Source organism: Camelus ferus, chromosome 13, assembly GCF_009834535.1.
Source record: "Camelus ferus isolate YT-003-E chromosome 13, BCGSAC_Cfer_1.0, whole genome shotgun sequence".
NCBI classification, from domain to species: Eukaryota; Metazoa; Chordata; class Mammalia; order Artiodactyla; family Camelidae; genus Camelus; species Camelus ferus.
The window spans coordinates 11,200,058-11,215,876 of record NC_045708.1 but is presented as its reverse complement, the minus strand read 5'-3'; the positions used below and the strand labels follow the sequence as shown (position 1 = coordinate 11,215,876).

Below are 15,819 nucleotides of genomic sequence, written 5' to 3'. Positions count from 1 at the left end.
ATTTATTCTCCCTCCCGGCACCTGCTCAGGAGGTCAATGGCACTGCGCAGGCGCTGGGCCTCGCGCTGCGCATCCTCTTGGGCCTGGGTGGCCCCGTCGCTCTTGTCCCGTAGGCGCCGCAGCTGTTCCTCTAGGGCATGGCGCTCACCCTCGCTGTCGCTAAGCTGCTTCCGCAGGGTGCCCAGGAGGTCCTGGCTGGCCTCATAGCGCCCACGCATGTCCTGTGGGAATCACTGAGTCTGGAGGAGCCCTGGAAAGCTCCCCCTCTGCTCTCTGCAGGATGTAGACCAGCCTACTCTGCGGCCCAGGCCCATGTCCAGGCCTGGGGCATGGGAGTGCAGCTAAGAGCCCAGAGTGGGTTTCCACTCCCCTTCGCTGTGCTTCACCCTTCTAAGACCTCTGCCAGGGCTCTGAGCCTCCATCTCCCTGGGGTCCCCAGCAAGTCTGACCTGGGTCCCCAGGGTGCCAGACAAAGCACAAAGCACAATCCTTCCTCTTCCTGCTTCTGACTCCCCCAAGGCTTCCTTGCTCAGGGTGGTAACCTCATCTCCCTTTCTATACCAGGACTGTAGCTCCACCCAGGCTCCGCCCCCAGGTGCTTAAGCCCCTCCCACTCTAGGCTCAGATTCCAAGGCAGAGCTCTCAGCCACCTCCGTGGGTTGTCCTTTCTCAGGGCTCTGGCTCTAGCGTAGGATGCCCGGGCTCCTCCCCTACGACCCTAGCTCCGCCCCTAGGCTGCCCATGTCCCTCCCCCTGGACTCTAGCCCGGGACACTCAGGCCCCTTCCTACCTGGACCTGCAGCTGGCGCTTGTGCAGAGCCGAGTGGATCAGGGCTAGCGTGGAGGAGTCAGAGCAGGCTGGGGACGGGCCTCGGCGTGGGGAGCGGCCGCGGCCAGGCGAGGAGCGCCTCGGTGGGGACGGGGTCCGGGCCCCTGAGAGCCCCCGCAGGCTGCCGTCCGATGCGTCGGCTGTCCGCTCAGAGCCACTTAACTGGACGCCGCTCTCCATGTCCGATAAGACGGCCTGAGGGTGCGTTAGTGAGGCAGAAAGAAGAGGGGAGCTAAGGGGTTAGTCGGGCAAAGAAGCCTAGGGAGGCTGCTGGGGACCAGGTGTCCAGTTTCATCCCAAACCCTGCAGCACATTCTAAGCTCCCTTCCCACAGGAAGTCTCCCTGGTTCCACCACCACCAGCTCCCAGTCCTCAGCCCACCAGATAAGGAAGGCCCCACTTATTTCAAAGACATGATTCAGCGTTTCTCACAGATGGGCTGGGAACAAGCGGTGCCTTTCCTCAGAAAGGGAGCTCCCCCAGGGGGCAGAGTTTGGGTTGAGCTCGCCGGGGTGTTAAACAGCTGCCTAGGTCTCCAGGGCCCCCACCCACTTGCAGTTCAGCTCGAGGCCACCAGAGGATGTGGTGGCCCAGGACTGCCTGGCCTCCCCCTGCTCAGGGCTCCCACCCCTTCTGGCTTCTCCCGGCTCCCTCCCATCTCAGACCTGTGCCAGGTCCCTCAGGGTCTGCTGCAGCCCCTCTCCATCCTCTGTCTCCAGGGCTGCCTGCTGCTGGAGCCGCAGGGATTCCTGGAGTGGTGTTGGGAAGACAAAGACCAGGCATGAATCCAAGTCCTGACTCCCCAGCTTACTGGCTCTGAGGCTCTGGACAGGTATTTCGCCTTGGGCCTTGGGGTCCTTATGTGTATAATGGGGACCACGCTACAGGGCTGCTGAGAGGATGAAATGGGATAAAGGGGGTGAGTGTGCTTACCACTAAGGCTGGCTCACACTAGGTGCTCAATTAATGAGAGGGTACAACTGAGTCTGAGTGGGATGCTCAGGGGTGGCCCAAGCAACCCAGCCCTGTGTCCATGGATCTGGTTGGTTCCCCCGTCTCCTCCTGCATCTCACCAGGGCCTCGAGCTTCTCCGTGAGGGCCTTGTTGAGCTGATCCTTCTCCAGATTCTGGTTCTGAAGGCGCTCCACTGTCAGGGCCAGCTCTGTCACTCTGGAGGAGGGGGAGCAACACAGGTGAATGGGAGACCCACCCAGCACGTCTCCTCAAAGCCACCAGCTCTGTGTTCTGCCTGCTTCCCAAAACCTGCGGCAGGGACCCTAGGACTCGCCTCCCTTGCTGTGGGACTTGGAGCAAGTCCGTCTCCTTCCTGAGCCTCAGGCTTCTCATCTATAAATGAGAATGAAGCAGCCATCCACTTTATCTCATGGGAAAGCACGCGGGGACTTGTCCAGACCACAGGAGCAGAGGTTGAACTGCTCATGATGTGCCCTGGGCAGGGGACCTCTGAACCTCCTTCTCCCCCTCAGGCACACGGGTGCCTGGGAAGACCAGCTGAGCTCACTGCAGGGGAAGGACCCGTCCCCAGTGGAGAGACACCCCCTCCTCCCCGCATCTCCAGGGGCACACTCTACAGGGAGGCCTGCCAGGCACCCACCTGGCACTGAGGTCGGCCTTGTCCAGGTTGGTTTGCACTTGCAGCTGGGCCAGGTCCTTCTCCTGGAGCACCTTGTCCCGCAGCTGCTCCTCCAGCTGGGCCTGAAGCAGGGCCTGCTTCTCCAGGGCTGCCTCGGCCCGGCTCTCGGCCAGTCGCCAGCCTGTGCTCAGCCCCAGGCCCGCCTCCTGGACGGCTCGTGAGGTCCGGGCCAGCTCCCCTCCCAGCTGCAGTAGGTCCCTGGTGGAGAGAACACAGCATGGGGATGGGATGGGGAGGTGGGCTCCTAAGCGTAAATTAAAACTACAGTGGGATGCTATTTGTCACTCTCAGACTGGGAACAAAAAGTCACATAATGCACAGTGTAGGTGAGGCTGCGGGGAAACGGGCCCTTCCCTACACTGCTGGCAGGAGGGCGCATTTAACCACACAGAGGGCAACCAGGAAGAGCTCTGAAAACCATAACTGAATAGGCTCTATGTCCCACCAACTCCACCTCTCAGAATTTACTCTACAGATATGTCCCAACACAAGGAAAATGACCCATGTATAGGGTGACCCCACACCCGCTTATACAGGACATACTGGTGGCAACCTAAATACCTATTGAAAGGGAGCTGCTGTTAAATAAATCATGATACTTCCATTCAGTGGGTTACTATGGAGCCAAGAAAAGTGAATGGGGAAGCTCTTTAGAGCCGGAGATGGAGCCACCTCCCAGTTACAACTATTAGCTGAACAAAGCATCTTCAAGAACCACAAAGATGAAAGTCTACTAGGAGTATATTTTTAAAAGCAGGGGAGGGGGGAGGGTATAGCTCAGTGGTAGAGCGCGTGCTTAGCATGCACGAGGTCCTGGGTTCAATCCCCAGTACCGCCATTAAAAATAAACAAATAAATAAAAACCTAATTACCGCCCCTCCCCCCCAAAAAATAAAATAAAATAAAAAGCAGGGGAGAGACGGGATGTGTATGATCTGCTGTATTTGCTTGTGCCAAATAAGCCTGAGTGTCTGGGCCAAAGGTGGGAGGGAGACTTTTTCAAATTTGAAATTTGAACCTTGTGAATATGTGAGTTATTCCAAAAAAAAAATGTTAAAATTTTAAATGCTAACTAAAAATAAAACATGGTTTATATACATCAAATAGGTTAAACCCTCCCCTGTCCCAAATGAGCTGCATCATTGGGTATCTCATGGTAAGGAGGGGAATTGCCTCATTATAGAAGAATTCTTGTCAATACAGGAAGAAGTGACAGAATAAGACAATCATGATTTTGCAACCTCTGAAGAGTGTCTAGACCTTGGCACTGAGCATCCAAGGGCTGCCAGTGAACAAAAAGAGAGGCTCCTGATGGCAGAGCACATAGCACTTAGGAAGAAGTCTTGTCAAAACACAACAAAACAGGGGGGTAGGTTATAGCTCAGTGATACAGTGTGTGCTTAGCATCCACGAGATCCTAGGTTCAATCCCCCATACTTCCACTTAAAATACATACATACATACATACACACACAATACCATAAAACACAACCTGAACCTGGATCTGATCAAGTCTTAAATCCAACATCCAATTTACAGGGACTACAGGGGACAAAGGTGTTAAACAATATCACGGAATCCAGACTGAGAATCTCTAAGGACAATTGTCCCAGTTTCCTGAACAAACATTATGAGACTTAAAAAGACCAATCAGCCAATCACATTTTGTGACTGTCTCTGGATCCTGATTTGAACAACTGTAAAGACAAAAAGTGAAGCAAAACTATCTGGGACACTGACAAGTCAACTGGAAATTCAGACAATGAGTGAATACAAGATGATTTTAACAAAAGATCATCAATTAGACAAATGTTTATGGTACCAAACAAAACAAATTGGTCCACCCGCCTCTGGGATCTCCCCGCAGCATCACCTGCTCAGAGATCCAGCAGGACCAAGTCCCCTGCTGCAGGGGGCCTTGGAGGCTCTTTTCCAACCTGACCTTCTTTCACTTGCTTTCTGCCTCAACCCCACTGGCTCCATTTCCTCCCACCTCTGTCTTTGCTCCTGCTGCTCTCTGCCTCAAGTGCCCCCAGCTCTGCCAGTTAAAAGCCACCCATCCCTTGAGGTCAGTGCAAATTCCACCTCCTCTGGGAAGCATTTTCTGACCTCCCCACCCCTCCCATCCTTCTGAGCATTCGGGACATCCCCCCTGTTCCCCATTCATGTCACTGACCACTCACTTCCTCGGTCAAAATTTTTTTTGGAAAAAGGTGTCTATATCTTTTCCTCACTAGAGCTTGTGAGGTCCTTGGTAGCAGAAGCTGAATATTCCAGTGGATTAAAAGCAGAAGCTGAGAATCCTGACTCAGCCACTTACTGCTGTGTAACCTTGGGAAAGTCACTTCACCTCTCTGAGCCTCAGTGGCCTCATCTGTAAAATGGGGATCATTACAGTTCTTACCTCACAGGGACACTATGGATGAGATAAAATAAAATGTACAAAGAGCTTAGCTCAGAGTAAACAGTATTTAGTATTTAGTCTTAGTCATTTAGTTATAAATAGTCGACTTAGCAAATACATTAGGTAAATATTAAATGACTGCCATGATCTTGGTAAGAGTTAATTATTACTAGTTGCCTCTGCATCTCCGGAGGGCCTGGCCCCCAGTAGGAATGTTGGCTTAGACCAAAGTTCAACTGAACTGAGTTGAACTCAACTTGAAAAGCAGGGTTGTCTCCGGGCTATGCAGCATCTCCCCGAGCCGCCGCCTCTGCCAGCCAGGCCTCACCTCTCAGTGGACATCTTCACCTCGCTGACCAGCCGTCGGACCCCCACAACCTGCCTCCAGAGAAGGAGCAGGCGGCTGTGCTCGTGGCTGAAGTAGGCGTTGAAAGACTGGAAAGCAGACAGGCTGAGTGAGGGGCTGGAGGGAGTGCCGCCTGCTTCCTCCCCCAGCTCTGACCATCCTGTAGGCACCGTGGCCCAGGGAACAGGTCTTCCTGTGGGCCAGCTCTGGGCCTGTGTGAGATCACCACCCCAAGCCTCCTGCTGGCACAGGGAACTGGATTTCAGTGCCTCCACCTGCTGCGAGAAGCAGCAAGGAAGGGCAGAAAGTGCCAGGGACCCAGGTTTGCATCCCTGCTGTGCAGCTGCATGCCTGGTCAGGCTACTTAACTTCTCTTTAGACGGAGGACAGCCTCTACCACATATAGATATGATGAGAGATGCAGGAGAAAACGCACTCCCTGCACGTGGTACGTGCGAATCAAGGCCAGCTGTTGTTATAACAGCTAGTTACCTCTTCTAAAGGGCTCACCTGAGCAGCAGGGCCCTCCCTCCCCATCTCCTGATGTCTTTGCTACTCTACAAAGGCCCTTTCCTTTGGGTTAGGCTGGACCCTCCAGGCCCCACTGGGCTCGTCGCTCCCCCATCAACACCCACCTCTCCCTCGCGCCTCCATGCTGCTTCCCGCTGCTCCAGCTCCTGGCGGCTGCGGGTCCAGTCACTGGTCACCTTGCGGATGTCCTCACTCAGAGCCTGGTTGGCCGAGTTGGCCTGGTCTAGCTGCTCTCGGAGCATTGCGTTCACCTGGGCCAGGCTGGTGCTTCTGGGCGGGGGTGGAGAAGGGACCAGTGGGTGGGTGGCCAGAGAGGACAGCCCTGCTAGCCATGAGCCCTCTCTGCTGCACCCCACCTCTGCTGTTCCTCCTCCAGGCGGATGAGGGCGCTCTCCAGGTCTTGGCTGTGCACTGTGTCCTGGGTGGGAGAAGTAGGGGCATCAGGCTGGGCACATGGAGGGAAGGATCTGCTCTGCTCCACCCTGGCACCCACCCTGAGCCGCTGCTGCTCCAGCTCCGTGGCTCTCTCCAGCAGCTGCTGCTCCAGCTCTGAGCACTTCTTCTTATACTGGAGAATCTGGGGATGGGTGGCGAGTGACTGGTTAGCCCCCGGGGGGGATGGGGGCAGGGCAAAGTGAGCGCATGAGCGGGCAGGAGCAGGAGTGGGTGGCCCTGACCTTGGCCTGCAGCCGCTGCACAAGCTGGGCCTGCCTCTGCTGGCCCTCCTGGTAGGCCTGCAGCTTGCGCCGGTAGGAGGCCTGCTCCTCCTGCAGCTGCCTCCGCAGCTCCACGCTCTGCCGGGCCAGCCCCCTGGGCTCCTGTGTTTCCAGCTCCCCAGACTCCAGCCGCACTGCCTGCTCCAGCTGCAGGGAAGGGCCCTGGGATAGAGTCCTGGGCCTCCCGGGAAGGCAGGCACAGTCCTCTGCAGGGGGCGCCAGCTTGGGCCCTGACCCACAACACCTTGCAGGCACATGTGGGCAAGCCCGATATGCAATGCACATGTGCAGGGGCTAATGCAGCCATGCATGGACACACAGACTGGGCGTGCAGGGACACACAAACAGGGTGTGCATGGACACATGCAGGTGGGCCCACAAACATGTGCATGCAAAACACAAAGATGCACCTTAGAGGCCCTGGGTACGCTGTGAACCTCTCCTCCAAAACACCCAACTCCCCTGTGGTGCATAATTATTAGATCTGTGCCCCTGTCTCTCCACCCCCACCCTAAGTGAGCTCTGGAAAGCCTGGATTTTGGTCCCCATTGTATTTTAGAACAGTGGCAGTAACATGCTAATGAATTAAAGCATGAGCACACGTGAATACATTCAGAGGCATCAATACACATACGCGTATATGAGCTTACAGACAAACACACACATTCGCACACGGCCGTCTCAAACATCCCCAAGGCGACATAGATGAATGCCCCATCCCGCCCCCACTCCCCACCTACACAGCTCTCAGATTTGTAAGGGGTGTGCACAGATGTCCTAACACACAGTGCGGCTTATTCATGCCCTCTCGGCCCACCTGGCCTCAGGCCCCCACCTCTCCGTCACCTCATGGGAAGCCTCTGCGGTTACTGTCATTCCCTCACCCCCAGGCAGCTCCTAGCTCCTTCATTATCAGACCCTGAGGGCACAGGCAGGATGTGGGGGGCTCTGACTGCCCCCACTAGCCATGGAATCCCCTAACTCCCTTAGGCACCTGCTAGTCCCAAGGGAACCCTCAGCCTCCTCCAGCTGTTTGTAGAAGGGAGTGGGGAGGGTACAGCTGAGGATGAGGGGGACTAACGGAGGTATGACAGTGCCCAGAGAAAATCAACAGAACGAGAGCCCAGGCAGGGTATTCCCACGCTCACCCACATCCGGTCCAAGGGAAGCCAAGGGCAAGGGCGACGACTTTCACTCACCCACGCTAATAACGGGTCCAGGCCAGGTCAGCCCTCCAGGCCTGTGTTAACTCAGTATGATGTCGGGAGCAGTTCAGTGAACCAGCAACCTGGGAACAACCTCATCTCCACCTCTCCCAACCCCTCCACTGCAGGGCAGTGCCCACTGAGGCTGCTTGGGAGCTTAAGCTTGTGATGGGGGACCCCGGTCTGAGGGGGTGGGAGAAGGGGTGGTATGCCAGGGGTCTCTGCCTGGAGGTGGGCTGCAGGCCCATAGCCAGCACCTGCATGATGTCCCCCTAAGTCAGGTGGAGGGCAGAGCATCCACCTCTGTGCTTGGTGGCGGTGGCACCGAGATGCTGTGTGCTGTGCATCGATGTGGTGCTTCCTGGGGTGGGGGTGGGGTGTGTTTTGTCATTTATCTCCACATGTCCCCCTTCCTGTGTCTGGACCTTCAGAGGGACCTGGGTGAGGTGGCATCTGCGGTCCAAGGTCTACGTTGTGGTGCAGGCGATGGGTGTGTCTGCATGTGTACCCATGTGTCCACGTGTTTGTACGTCTATGTGTCTAACCATTAAGTGGTGGGTCTGGGGAGTGTGGCTGGGCTCTGCGTGCATCTGTGGTGTGCATGTCGGCGACTGTGTGCTGTGTGCACCTGTGCATACCTTTGTCTGGCCGTATGTGTCCAGGGAATGTGACACAACATTGTGTGGTCTGCGGGGTGGGTGTATCATGGCGGTGTGACCATGCGCTTGGCTGGGATCGTGTGGTGTCTGGCTGTGGGTGCAGATTCACATCTGAGTGTATCCCCATGGTGGGTTTGTGTTTGTGTGATGTGTTTTGTGCATCTGGGTGTATGGGAGGGGTCTGATGGCAGCCTGTGTCGTGTTGTGTCTTGCATCTGTGTGAATCAGGTGCTGTCTGCTTCTCTGATTTAGAGGGGTTCTGGCATCACCGGATACTCCACCGCTTCCCTGGTGCTCACTGCCAGACCTCAGCCACTCCCGGGCACACTTCACCCCTTTCCACAAACTTTGCCCCTCACAAAACAGGCTTTCAGTTTTCCTTGTAATTCAAAAGGGAAGGAGGCTGCCATCAAGCCAAGGATGAAAGAAGTTTACTGTCTCCCCTAGCAACAGCTGCCCTAGCCCCCGCCGTTCCATTCACTCCATCCAGGTTGCCATGGACACTAGGGGAGCCCAGGGGCCTGGCCGGTGGAGCCGACCCCCTCCTTCCGATCCCAGCTGCCTTGCCCAGCACCTGCTCTTCCAGGACAGGAAGAAGGGGGGCCTCCGCAGGGACCTTGAGGTTCTCCCTCTGACCTGGGAGGTGGCCACTGGGAGCCCCTGCCTCAGTTTCCCTAATGCAGTCAACAGAACACAGATCCTGACCTCACCTCCACTGCCCTTTCCCAGGGATGTTGTGGGGTTTAAAGGGTCAGAACAACCTCACTGACTGCCCCTCAAGCCAGCCCACATGCAGCAGTTATGGCCACAAGGGCAGGCCCCGCCACCTGCAGCCGGGGACAAGTGGGCAGCAGGAAGAGACAGTGCCTCAGGACTACAGAGCCCTGGACCAGGGGTCTCATCCCAGCTCCACCACTGACCTTGGCCCTGTCATGCTCCCTCCCTGGGCCTGTTCCCCCACCTCTAATAAGGTAATCTCCAGGCTCTGATGTTCTCTGTGGACCCAGCCCCCTCCCCCCACCCCTCCAAAGGCCTCAAGGTCATTCTTATCCAACCCCGGCCTCCAGGTGGGGCTGCACTCGCCCGTCTCAGACAGAGGGCAGTCACACACCAGGCTCCCTCCACATGTGATCCAGGGGCCTCCCCAGCCACACCAGGAAACTTCCTACACTAATGCAGCTCCCGGTCCAGCTCCAGTAGCTGTGTCCTAGCAGAAAAGGCACCTGCTGCCTCCACCTCTTCTTCCCTTCCCCTGCCAGCCTGGAGCAGGGATGGTGCAGGCTTCATTGTCAGTCAGAAGTTGGCATTTAAGATGTAGCCCCTGGGGGCCTGACACTGTGCCAGGAGCTCAAAGATGACAGGCCTAAACTGGTAGGGGGCTGGCTCAGGGCCCACCACTAACAACGCAGACTCGACCCAGCCCGCCCTCCACACCCCCTGCAAACCCTGGGAAAACTAGCTCTGTCCTGTCCCCAGTGCTGGCGGCCACTGCGGGCCCCCTACCCAGCTCCTCTACAAGTCCCAACAAGTCAGGGGCTTGTCCAGGCGGGCGGATGCCAGGACACCAGCCTGCCCCGCAACCACACACAGAAACCACTACCACCCAGGGGACCCTAGGCCAGCTTCAGCCTCGGCTTCAGTCTTCCTTTTGTAACATCAGGGGCTCACATCTGAGGTCTTTTCAGCTTTCCTGGGGCCGGCAGCCCCCTGGAATCCTAGCCCAGTTGTCTCTTCCCACACCCAGGAAACAAAACTGCAATGCACAGCCCTTGGCTGTGTGACCCCCAAGCACAGTGCTTTCCCTCTCTGAGCCTCTGTCATCTCTGTTAAATGAGCATCATACTGGTCCCGACTTTGGTGCATTAAACATAAAGTACCCAGCACATGCTTGGCACACAGTAGGCACCGAATAATCATTAGCTACTATTATGATTGTTGTTACCACCCACACATCTCCCATGGGCACACACCCTCCCTCGTGCAACTCTCTCACCAACTCTCAGCCTCCATCAGTTCCCCAGGGCCACCTCCCATGAGCCTGAAGGCCTAAAGGAGACAATGCACTCAGAACAACTGGCTCACACTGACCTCCTGTCCCAGGCCCTGCAGGACCAGTCCCCACGGGATGTGAATCCTGTCTGAACTTGGGGGCCGGCCTGGCTTCTCCTTCCTTAGCTGGCTGGGACTCGCCCCCACGGGGAGCAGGGCAGGTCTGTGGCTGCCTGTGCCTACCCCAGCATCCCCTAAGACCCAGGTAAATGGGAGCACAGGGAGACGATGACCCGAGACTCAAGGGGTGGCAGGGGCCTCTAGGGGGCTTGTTCTCCGTGTCCTACACCCCAAGCAGGCCCAGGACAGACAGGAATGAAATAACCCCCATGCCAGGCACTTGATTTCATCGCTCATTGATGCCTCAGGACTGCACGTCATGTCAGCATCCCCACTACAGAAAGCAGACTCACAGATCGCAGTGATCTGCTCAAGGCCATTCAAGATGGCAGAGGCCACAATGGAGGCAGCCTGACTCCAGGGGCCACATTTTGCCCCATGTACGGGCCTGCCCTGGCTGTCGCCCTGCCCTCACTGCAGGGGACCCCTAGCCCAGTTCTCAGCCCCTAGTAGCACCCACCCTCTCGCTGACCGCATTGAACTTGATGGCCAGCTCATCGCGCTCGGCTCGGCTCTGAGCCAGCAGGTCCTCCACGCGGGACAGCTCCTGCTGCAGCAGCTGGTTCTCCTCCTGCAGCGACAGCATCGATGCCATCTCGGTGGTGGGCAGCAGGGCTGGAGAGGGACAGCGGGCACATGATTGGCTTCCACCTGTATCCAGAGGAACCGCCTCCCCCTACAGGTGCCCTACCCATCCCTGGAGGCAGGGAAGTGGACCAGGACCCAGGAGGAGCTGCAACTGAGGGGGCCCTTTCCAGACTCTCAAACCACATATGAGGTTGTGGGTGCCACCCTCCAGAAGGAGCAGGGTCCCATCAGCCCTCCTGCCCGGGGGAGAACAGACATTCCCACCCCCTTGGACTCCTGCAAAGCCCTGAGCTAAACTGAGCTTCCCTCCCCCTGTAATCTTGGGTTCATCCAGCTCACACCTTCCCCGGGAGAGAATGTGGGGTTTAAGTCTTTGCAGCAGGCTGCCTGCAAGCAAGGAGGAGATGCTCAGCCCTGCCTTCTAGCAGCATCACATGGGGAGCAAGTCTGGGCAAATTACACCTCCATACCTCCATGTTGTCATCTGAAAAACGGGACCCTCCATCACAGGCTTGTGCCTGCTTCACAGTGATTATTCAAGAAATGGAAGCTGTAATCACTACTGTCATTACGGCTGCTGAGGAGGGGGATGTGAGAAGAGGTGAGATGTTGGCAGTGTGTGCGGTACCTGGGCTCTCAGGCTGGGAGAAGTTGCGAGTGACAATCTCCCTGATGCGGGCAGGCAGGCAGGTGGGCTGAGAGTCCTGGGCCGGGTCCTGCACATTCAGGCCCTTCTCCTGGCCCGGCCCCAGGATGCTGCTCTCCAGGGTCTGTGAGGAAAGAGGGAGGGGCTTCGGGAGACCTGGGACCGTGGGCTCCCTGGTGTGGGTGAGAGAGAAACAAAGTCCTGCCGTTCAAGATGGGGGTGCCCAGGAGACCCTCTGGAAATCCCCAAATGGAAGGAAGCCTGGGAGTTAGAATCACAAACAGCTCCGTGGGAGGACACTCTGTGCCTCCCGCCTGGGGAAGGAGGCCCCTCAAGGGCCAGGAAGCAAACTAAACCCCATGGTCCACTCACAAGCCCATCGGGACAGCACGGAGTGTTGGGGGCTCCAATCCAGCTCCCTCCCTAGATGAGCGAGGATCCCACTTTGCCAGCAGAGGTCACCCCAACCCTAAAATCTGGAAGAAGGAACTCCCCCTTCCCTGGAAGGGCACTGGATAAGGGAGCCACAGAGTTGAGCCCTGGGCACCCCTCAAACCTAAGTCTTGCCAGGAGCTGTAAGCTGGGGCCCCTGGGGCCCGCCACCACACTTCTCCCACCCCTGGACCCCAAAGATATGCCCACTCCTCACCCACTCCTGCTAGGCCCATGCTCCCCTGTCCTGGACAGGATGGGTACAGCCCCTAAGACCCACCTGGATAACGGCCTCCAATGCCAGCTGGACCTCCAATGACCCTTCCAGCCCCAAGCTCATGGGGGTAGGCTGAGGGCACCCCTCTCCAAGCCCTTCTCCAGGGCCCTGGAGACCAACAAAGCCCGCCCACCCCTCAGCCAGACTGCTGTGTTGAGCACTGGGCAGATTAGGCTTAAATCCAGCGGCATCCCCACGTGATCACAGAGGGGGCGGGGCTGATGGAGGGGGAGGGGTGGAAAAGGAGAGGAGGGGAGGGAAAAGCCAGGCTGAGGGGAACAGACAGAAGGGAAGGATGCTGAGAGGGAGGAGAGGAGAGAGGGGAGGAGGTGGGGGAGAAGGGAAGGAATGGAAAGAAGAGGGAAAGGATGGAGAAGAGGGAAAGGATGGAGAAGAGGGAAAGGATGGAGGAGAAGAGGGAAAGGATGGAGGGAAAGAGGGGGTGGGAGGGTTAGGGTTAGACCTGGAAGTGAGGACACACACACACACACACACACACACACACACTCCACCCTCTCCAGCTGCAGGGTCCGAGAGCCCTCCAAGCCCAGGGGGAGTGACCAGCAACCAGGAGGCCGGAAAGGCCAGTCTTTGAGACTTTTTTTCCTGATCCAGAACAGGAGTCACACAGTTTGCTAAGAACGTCTTTACTGGGTGCTGATGGCGTTTTCCCACATCAGGTGCAGGGCAAAGAACTCATGCTGTGGAATCGCCCAGACCAGGTAAGGAACTGAATCCCCTTTCCTCCCGCTCCCACCACCCCTCCCGTCACTGGCTGTGTGCCCCAGAGAAATCAACTTTGCCTCTCTGAGCCTCAGTGTCTTCATGTAAGAAGCAAATATGGGCACCCATCTCATGGAGTCGTCTGGGGGCAGAGAGTGTGACTCGGCACTGGGCTGGGAGTGAGCATGTGATCAATACTGATTTCCTTCATCCGCAAATCTGAAATGCACAGTCCCTGTACCCCAGGGCCCTGGGGCTCCAAGGTCCACCCCCTGCCTCCTGTCATTCCCTCCCTAAGGCAAGGAGGCTGTGTGGGGTCGTGGTTAGGCCGGAACTCTGGGATCAGGGTCAGATCTGGGATCACTGAGCTGGGGTTTGTAAAGACGGCAGCTGCTGTTCCTATGTCATTAGCATCATGTATCTGGGCTCCTGCTACCTCTTGGCCCTCAGCCTCAGGGTGCCCTCTGCTCTAAGTGCCGTGTCCCATAGGAGGCACATTAGAGTTATGTCATTAAATTCTCACCTCAAGCCATTTCCAGATGAGAAAACCGGGACACAGAAAGGTTGGGGCCCTTACTTATTCAAAGTGGTGCCACTGCAGGGGAGTGGTGAGAGGCCAGGCAGCCTCCCAGTAAGTGCCTCAAGGGCAAGGCCAGGGCATTTGCACCCCAAGGCTCTACCACTGGGTCTAGGTCAGACCCAGGAATGCAGCAGGTGCTGCATAAATGCACATCAGTCCAAGCTGAGCCTGGAACCCTCACCCCCAACTAGGGAATCAGCTCTGGAAATGGAAAACCAGGAAACAAGGCACACCAGGACAAAAAAAAAAAAAAAAAAAAAAAAGTGCCACCAAGCTGCTATGGCAACCAAGGCCAGATTTAGGCAAAACTAATCTCAGCCAGAGGCAGTGAGCTGTCACTACAAAACCCTGGGACCCCATGTTCCTACATCCAGAAATCCTCTCCATGGGCTGCACACATGTAACCAGAGCAGGGGGAGGCCACAGACACCCCTAGGCCAGGCTCTTCACCCCTGCTTGCCCAGCTGGGCGAGAGGGTGCCCCAGATGTGCTTGGTGAGCGGAACTGAATTATTCTGCGCCTTCCCCCAGCCAGTGCCCTAAGGGATGGAGGGGAGCAGGATGCCAGAACCCTTTGCACTGGGCAATTCCAACTCCTGGCTCTGCCCACAGAGTTCTCCCCCTAGAGTCCTACTGTGTCTGTAGAGCCCGAGAAACCACATCTAAGCCCTGTGTGTAAGTACATGTCTCTCGCGTCTGCAGCTCCCATCCAATCCTCAAAATAACAAGTGGATTCCTCATAGTGAAGGTCTGGATGTTATAGCTTCAGCGTCTAACTGTTGGAACTCCAACCGGGCTATGCCTCCCCCTACCAGTTGTGTAAACCTGGGCCAATGACTTTGCCTCTCTGAGGCTCAGTTTCCTTACCTGTAAAACAGGATAATAACCATTTCCGATTCTTCTTAGGAAAATGGCTATAAGTCATTTCCCAGATTTCCTTGCCATCAGATACGACCATGTGATCAAGTTCAGGCCAGAAGAATTAAGGCAGAAAGAATGTGTGACACTTCAGACCTGGCCCATAAAAACCTCCCAGGAGGCTTATCTCCTTCCCTGTCCACCAGCTGCAAGGCAGTAACACTGAGCTCCTAGGTGGTCCAAGTCCGTGGGTCACCACGTAGAAAGCCACCTGCCAAACACTCAACAGGACTTTTCATGAGTAAGAAATGAACTTCTGTTGTGCTAAGCCACTGAGATTTCAGGGTTTCACTACCACACCAGCTAGAATTACCTTAATTATTGCACACTGTTACATAGTGAATACACGCTGGCTGTTACTAGTGTTATCAGCACTGTCACTGGTATCATTGGCTCCTCCTGGCACCCAGTCTAGAACCCTGTGCCTGGTACACGGTAGATGTTCATGTGTCTCCTCTGCATTTCTTTGCCCAACAATGGCTGCGGGTCTACCTGTGATGCTGGTACAGTTCTACCTGCTTGACAGATGACAACAACACTAAGCCTGGGTGACGTTAAATAACCTGCTCAGCATCACCCAGCCCTGAAGAGCTGAAGCCACAATGAGGCCCAGGTACGCCTGGTTCCAGTTTTAAACAATAACAGCAATGGCTACCCTTATGTAGCGCTTACTGTGTACCAGGCTCCACCCTAGGACTCTGATGTGTGTTATATAAGCCACTGCCATCTTTTGCCTGGACTGCCACTTCTCCCTACTTCCCCTTTTGTCCCCCCCCCCACCCCATCTATTCTCACACATTCCTCTTCTGTTCAACCTCCATACTGGCTACTATCACACTCAAAATAAAATTCAAAGTCCTACCGCAGGAAGCAAGGCCTGCCCGATGCAGCCTGGTCCGCCTCTCCACCTCATCTCCTTCCCTCACCCCCAGTTCATTCCACTCTAGCCAAGCTGGCCTTCCTCAAAGAAAGCACACTCCCACCTCAGGGCCTTTGCACCTGTCACTTCTCTCCCTGGAATGCCTTTCCCCCTTCCTTTCATGGCTGACTCCTGCTAGTCAACCAGACCTAGGCCAAAACTATTACCTTCTGAGAGTGTGAACACTGACCTCCCAGCCAAAGCGTTCCGGTCAGTAGTCAGTT

At 56.2% G+C, this 15,819-nt stretch overlaps 1 protein-coding gene across 9 annotated transcripts in view; it reads right to left on the bottom strand.

Annotated features, from left to right (window-relative positions):
* CROCC (ciliary rootlet coiled-coil, rootletin) overlaps nt 1–15,819 on the bottom strand; it is a 47,148-nt gene that overhangs the window by 25,173 nt on the left and 6,156 nt on the right. For 4 of the 9 annotated variants that reach the window (XM_032495270.1, XM_032495264.1, XM_032495266.1 and 1 more), the window contains exons 2-13: nt 11,730–11,871; nt 10,974–11,128; nt 6,442–6,627; nt 6,258–6,341; nt 6,121–6,182; nt 5,869–6,034; nt 5,216–5,322; nt 2,445–2,681; nt 1,903–1,999; nt 1,495–1,578; nt 791–1,024; nt 22–221 (exon numbers count right to left, since the gene is read on the bottom strand). In XM_032495270.1, the coding sequence (XP_032351161.1) occupies nt 22–221; nt 791–1,024; nt 1,495–1,578; nt 1,903–1,999; nt 2,445–2,681; nt 5,216–5,322; nt 5,869–6,034; nt 6,121–6,182; nt 6,258–6,341; nt 6,442–6,627; nt 10,974–11,108 (1,592 nt within the window). In that variant the 5' untranslated portion in view covers nt 11,109–11,128; nt 11,730–11,871. Of the gene's footprint in view, nt 1–21; nt 222–790; nt 1,025–1,494; nt 1,579–1,902; nt 2,000–2,444; nt 2,682–5,144; nt 5,323–5,868; nt 6,035–6,120; nt 6,183–6,257; nt 6,342–6,441; nt 6,628–10,973; nt 11,129–11,729; nt 11,872–12,459; nt 12,600–15,819 lie in introns of those variants that run through there. The other 5 variants (XM_032495267.1, XM_032495265.1, XM_032495268.1 and 2 more) reach the window with 5 other exon arrangements.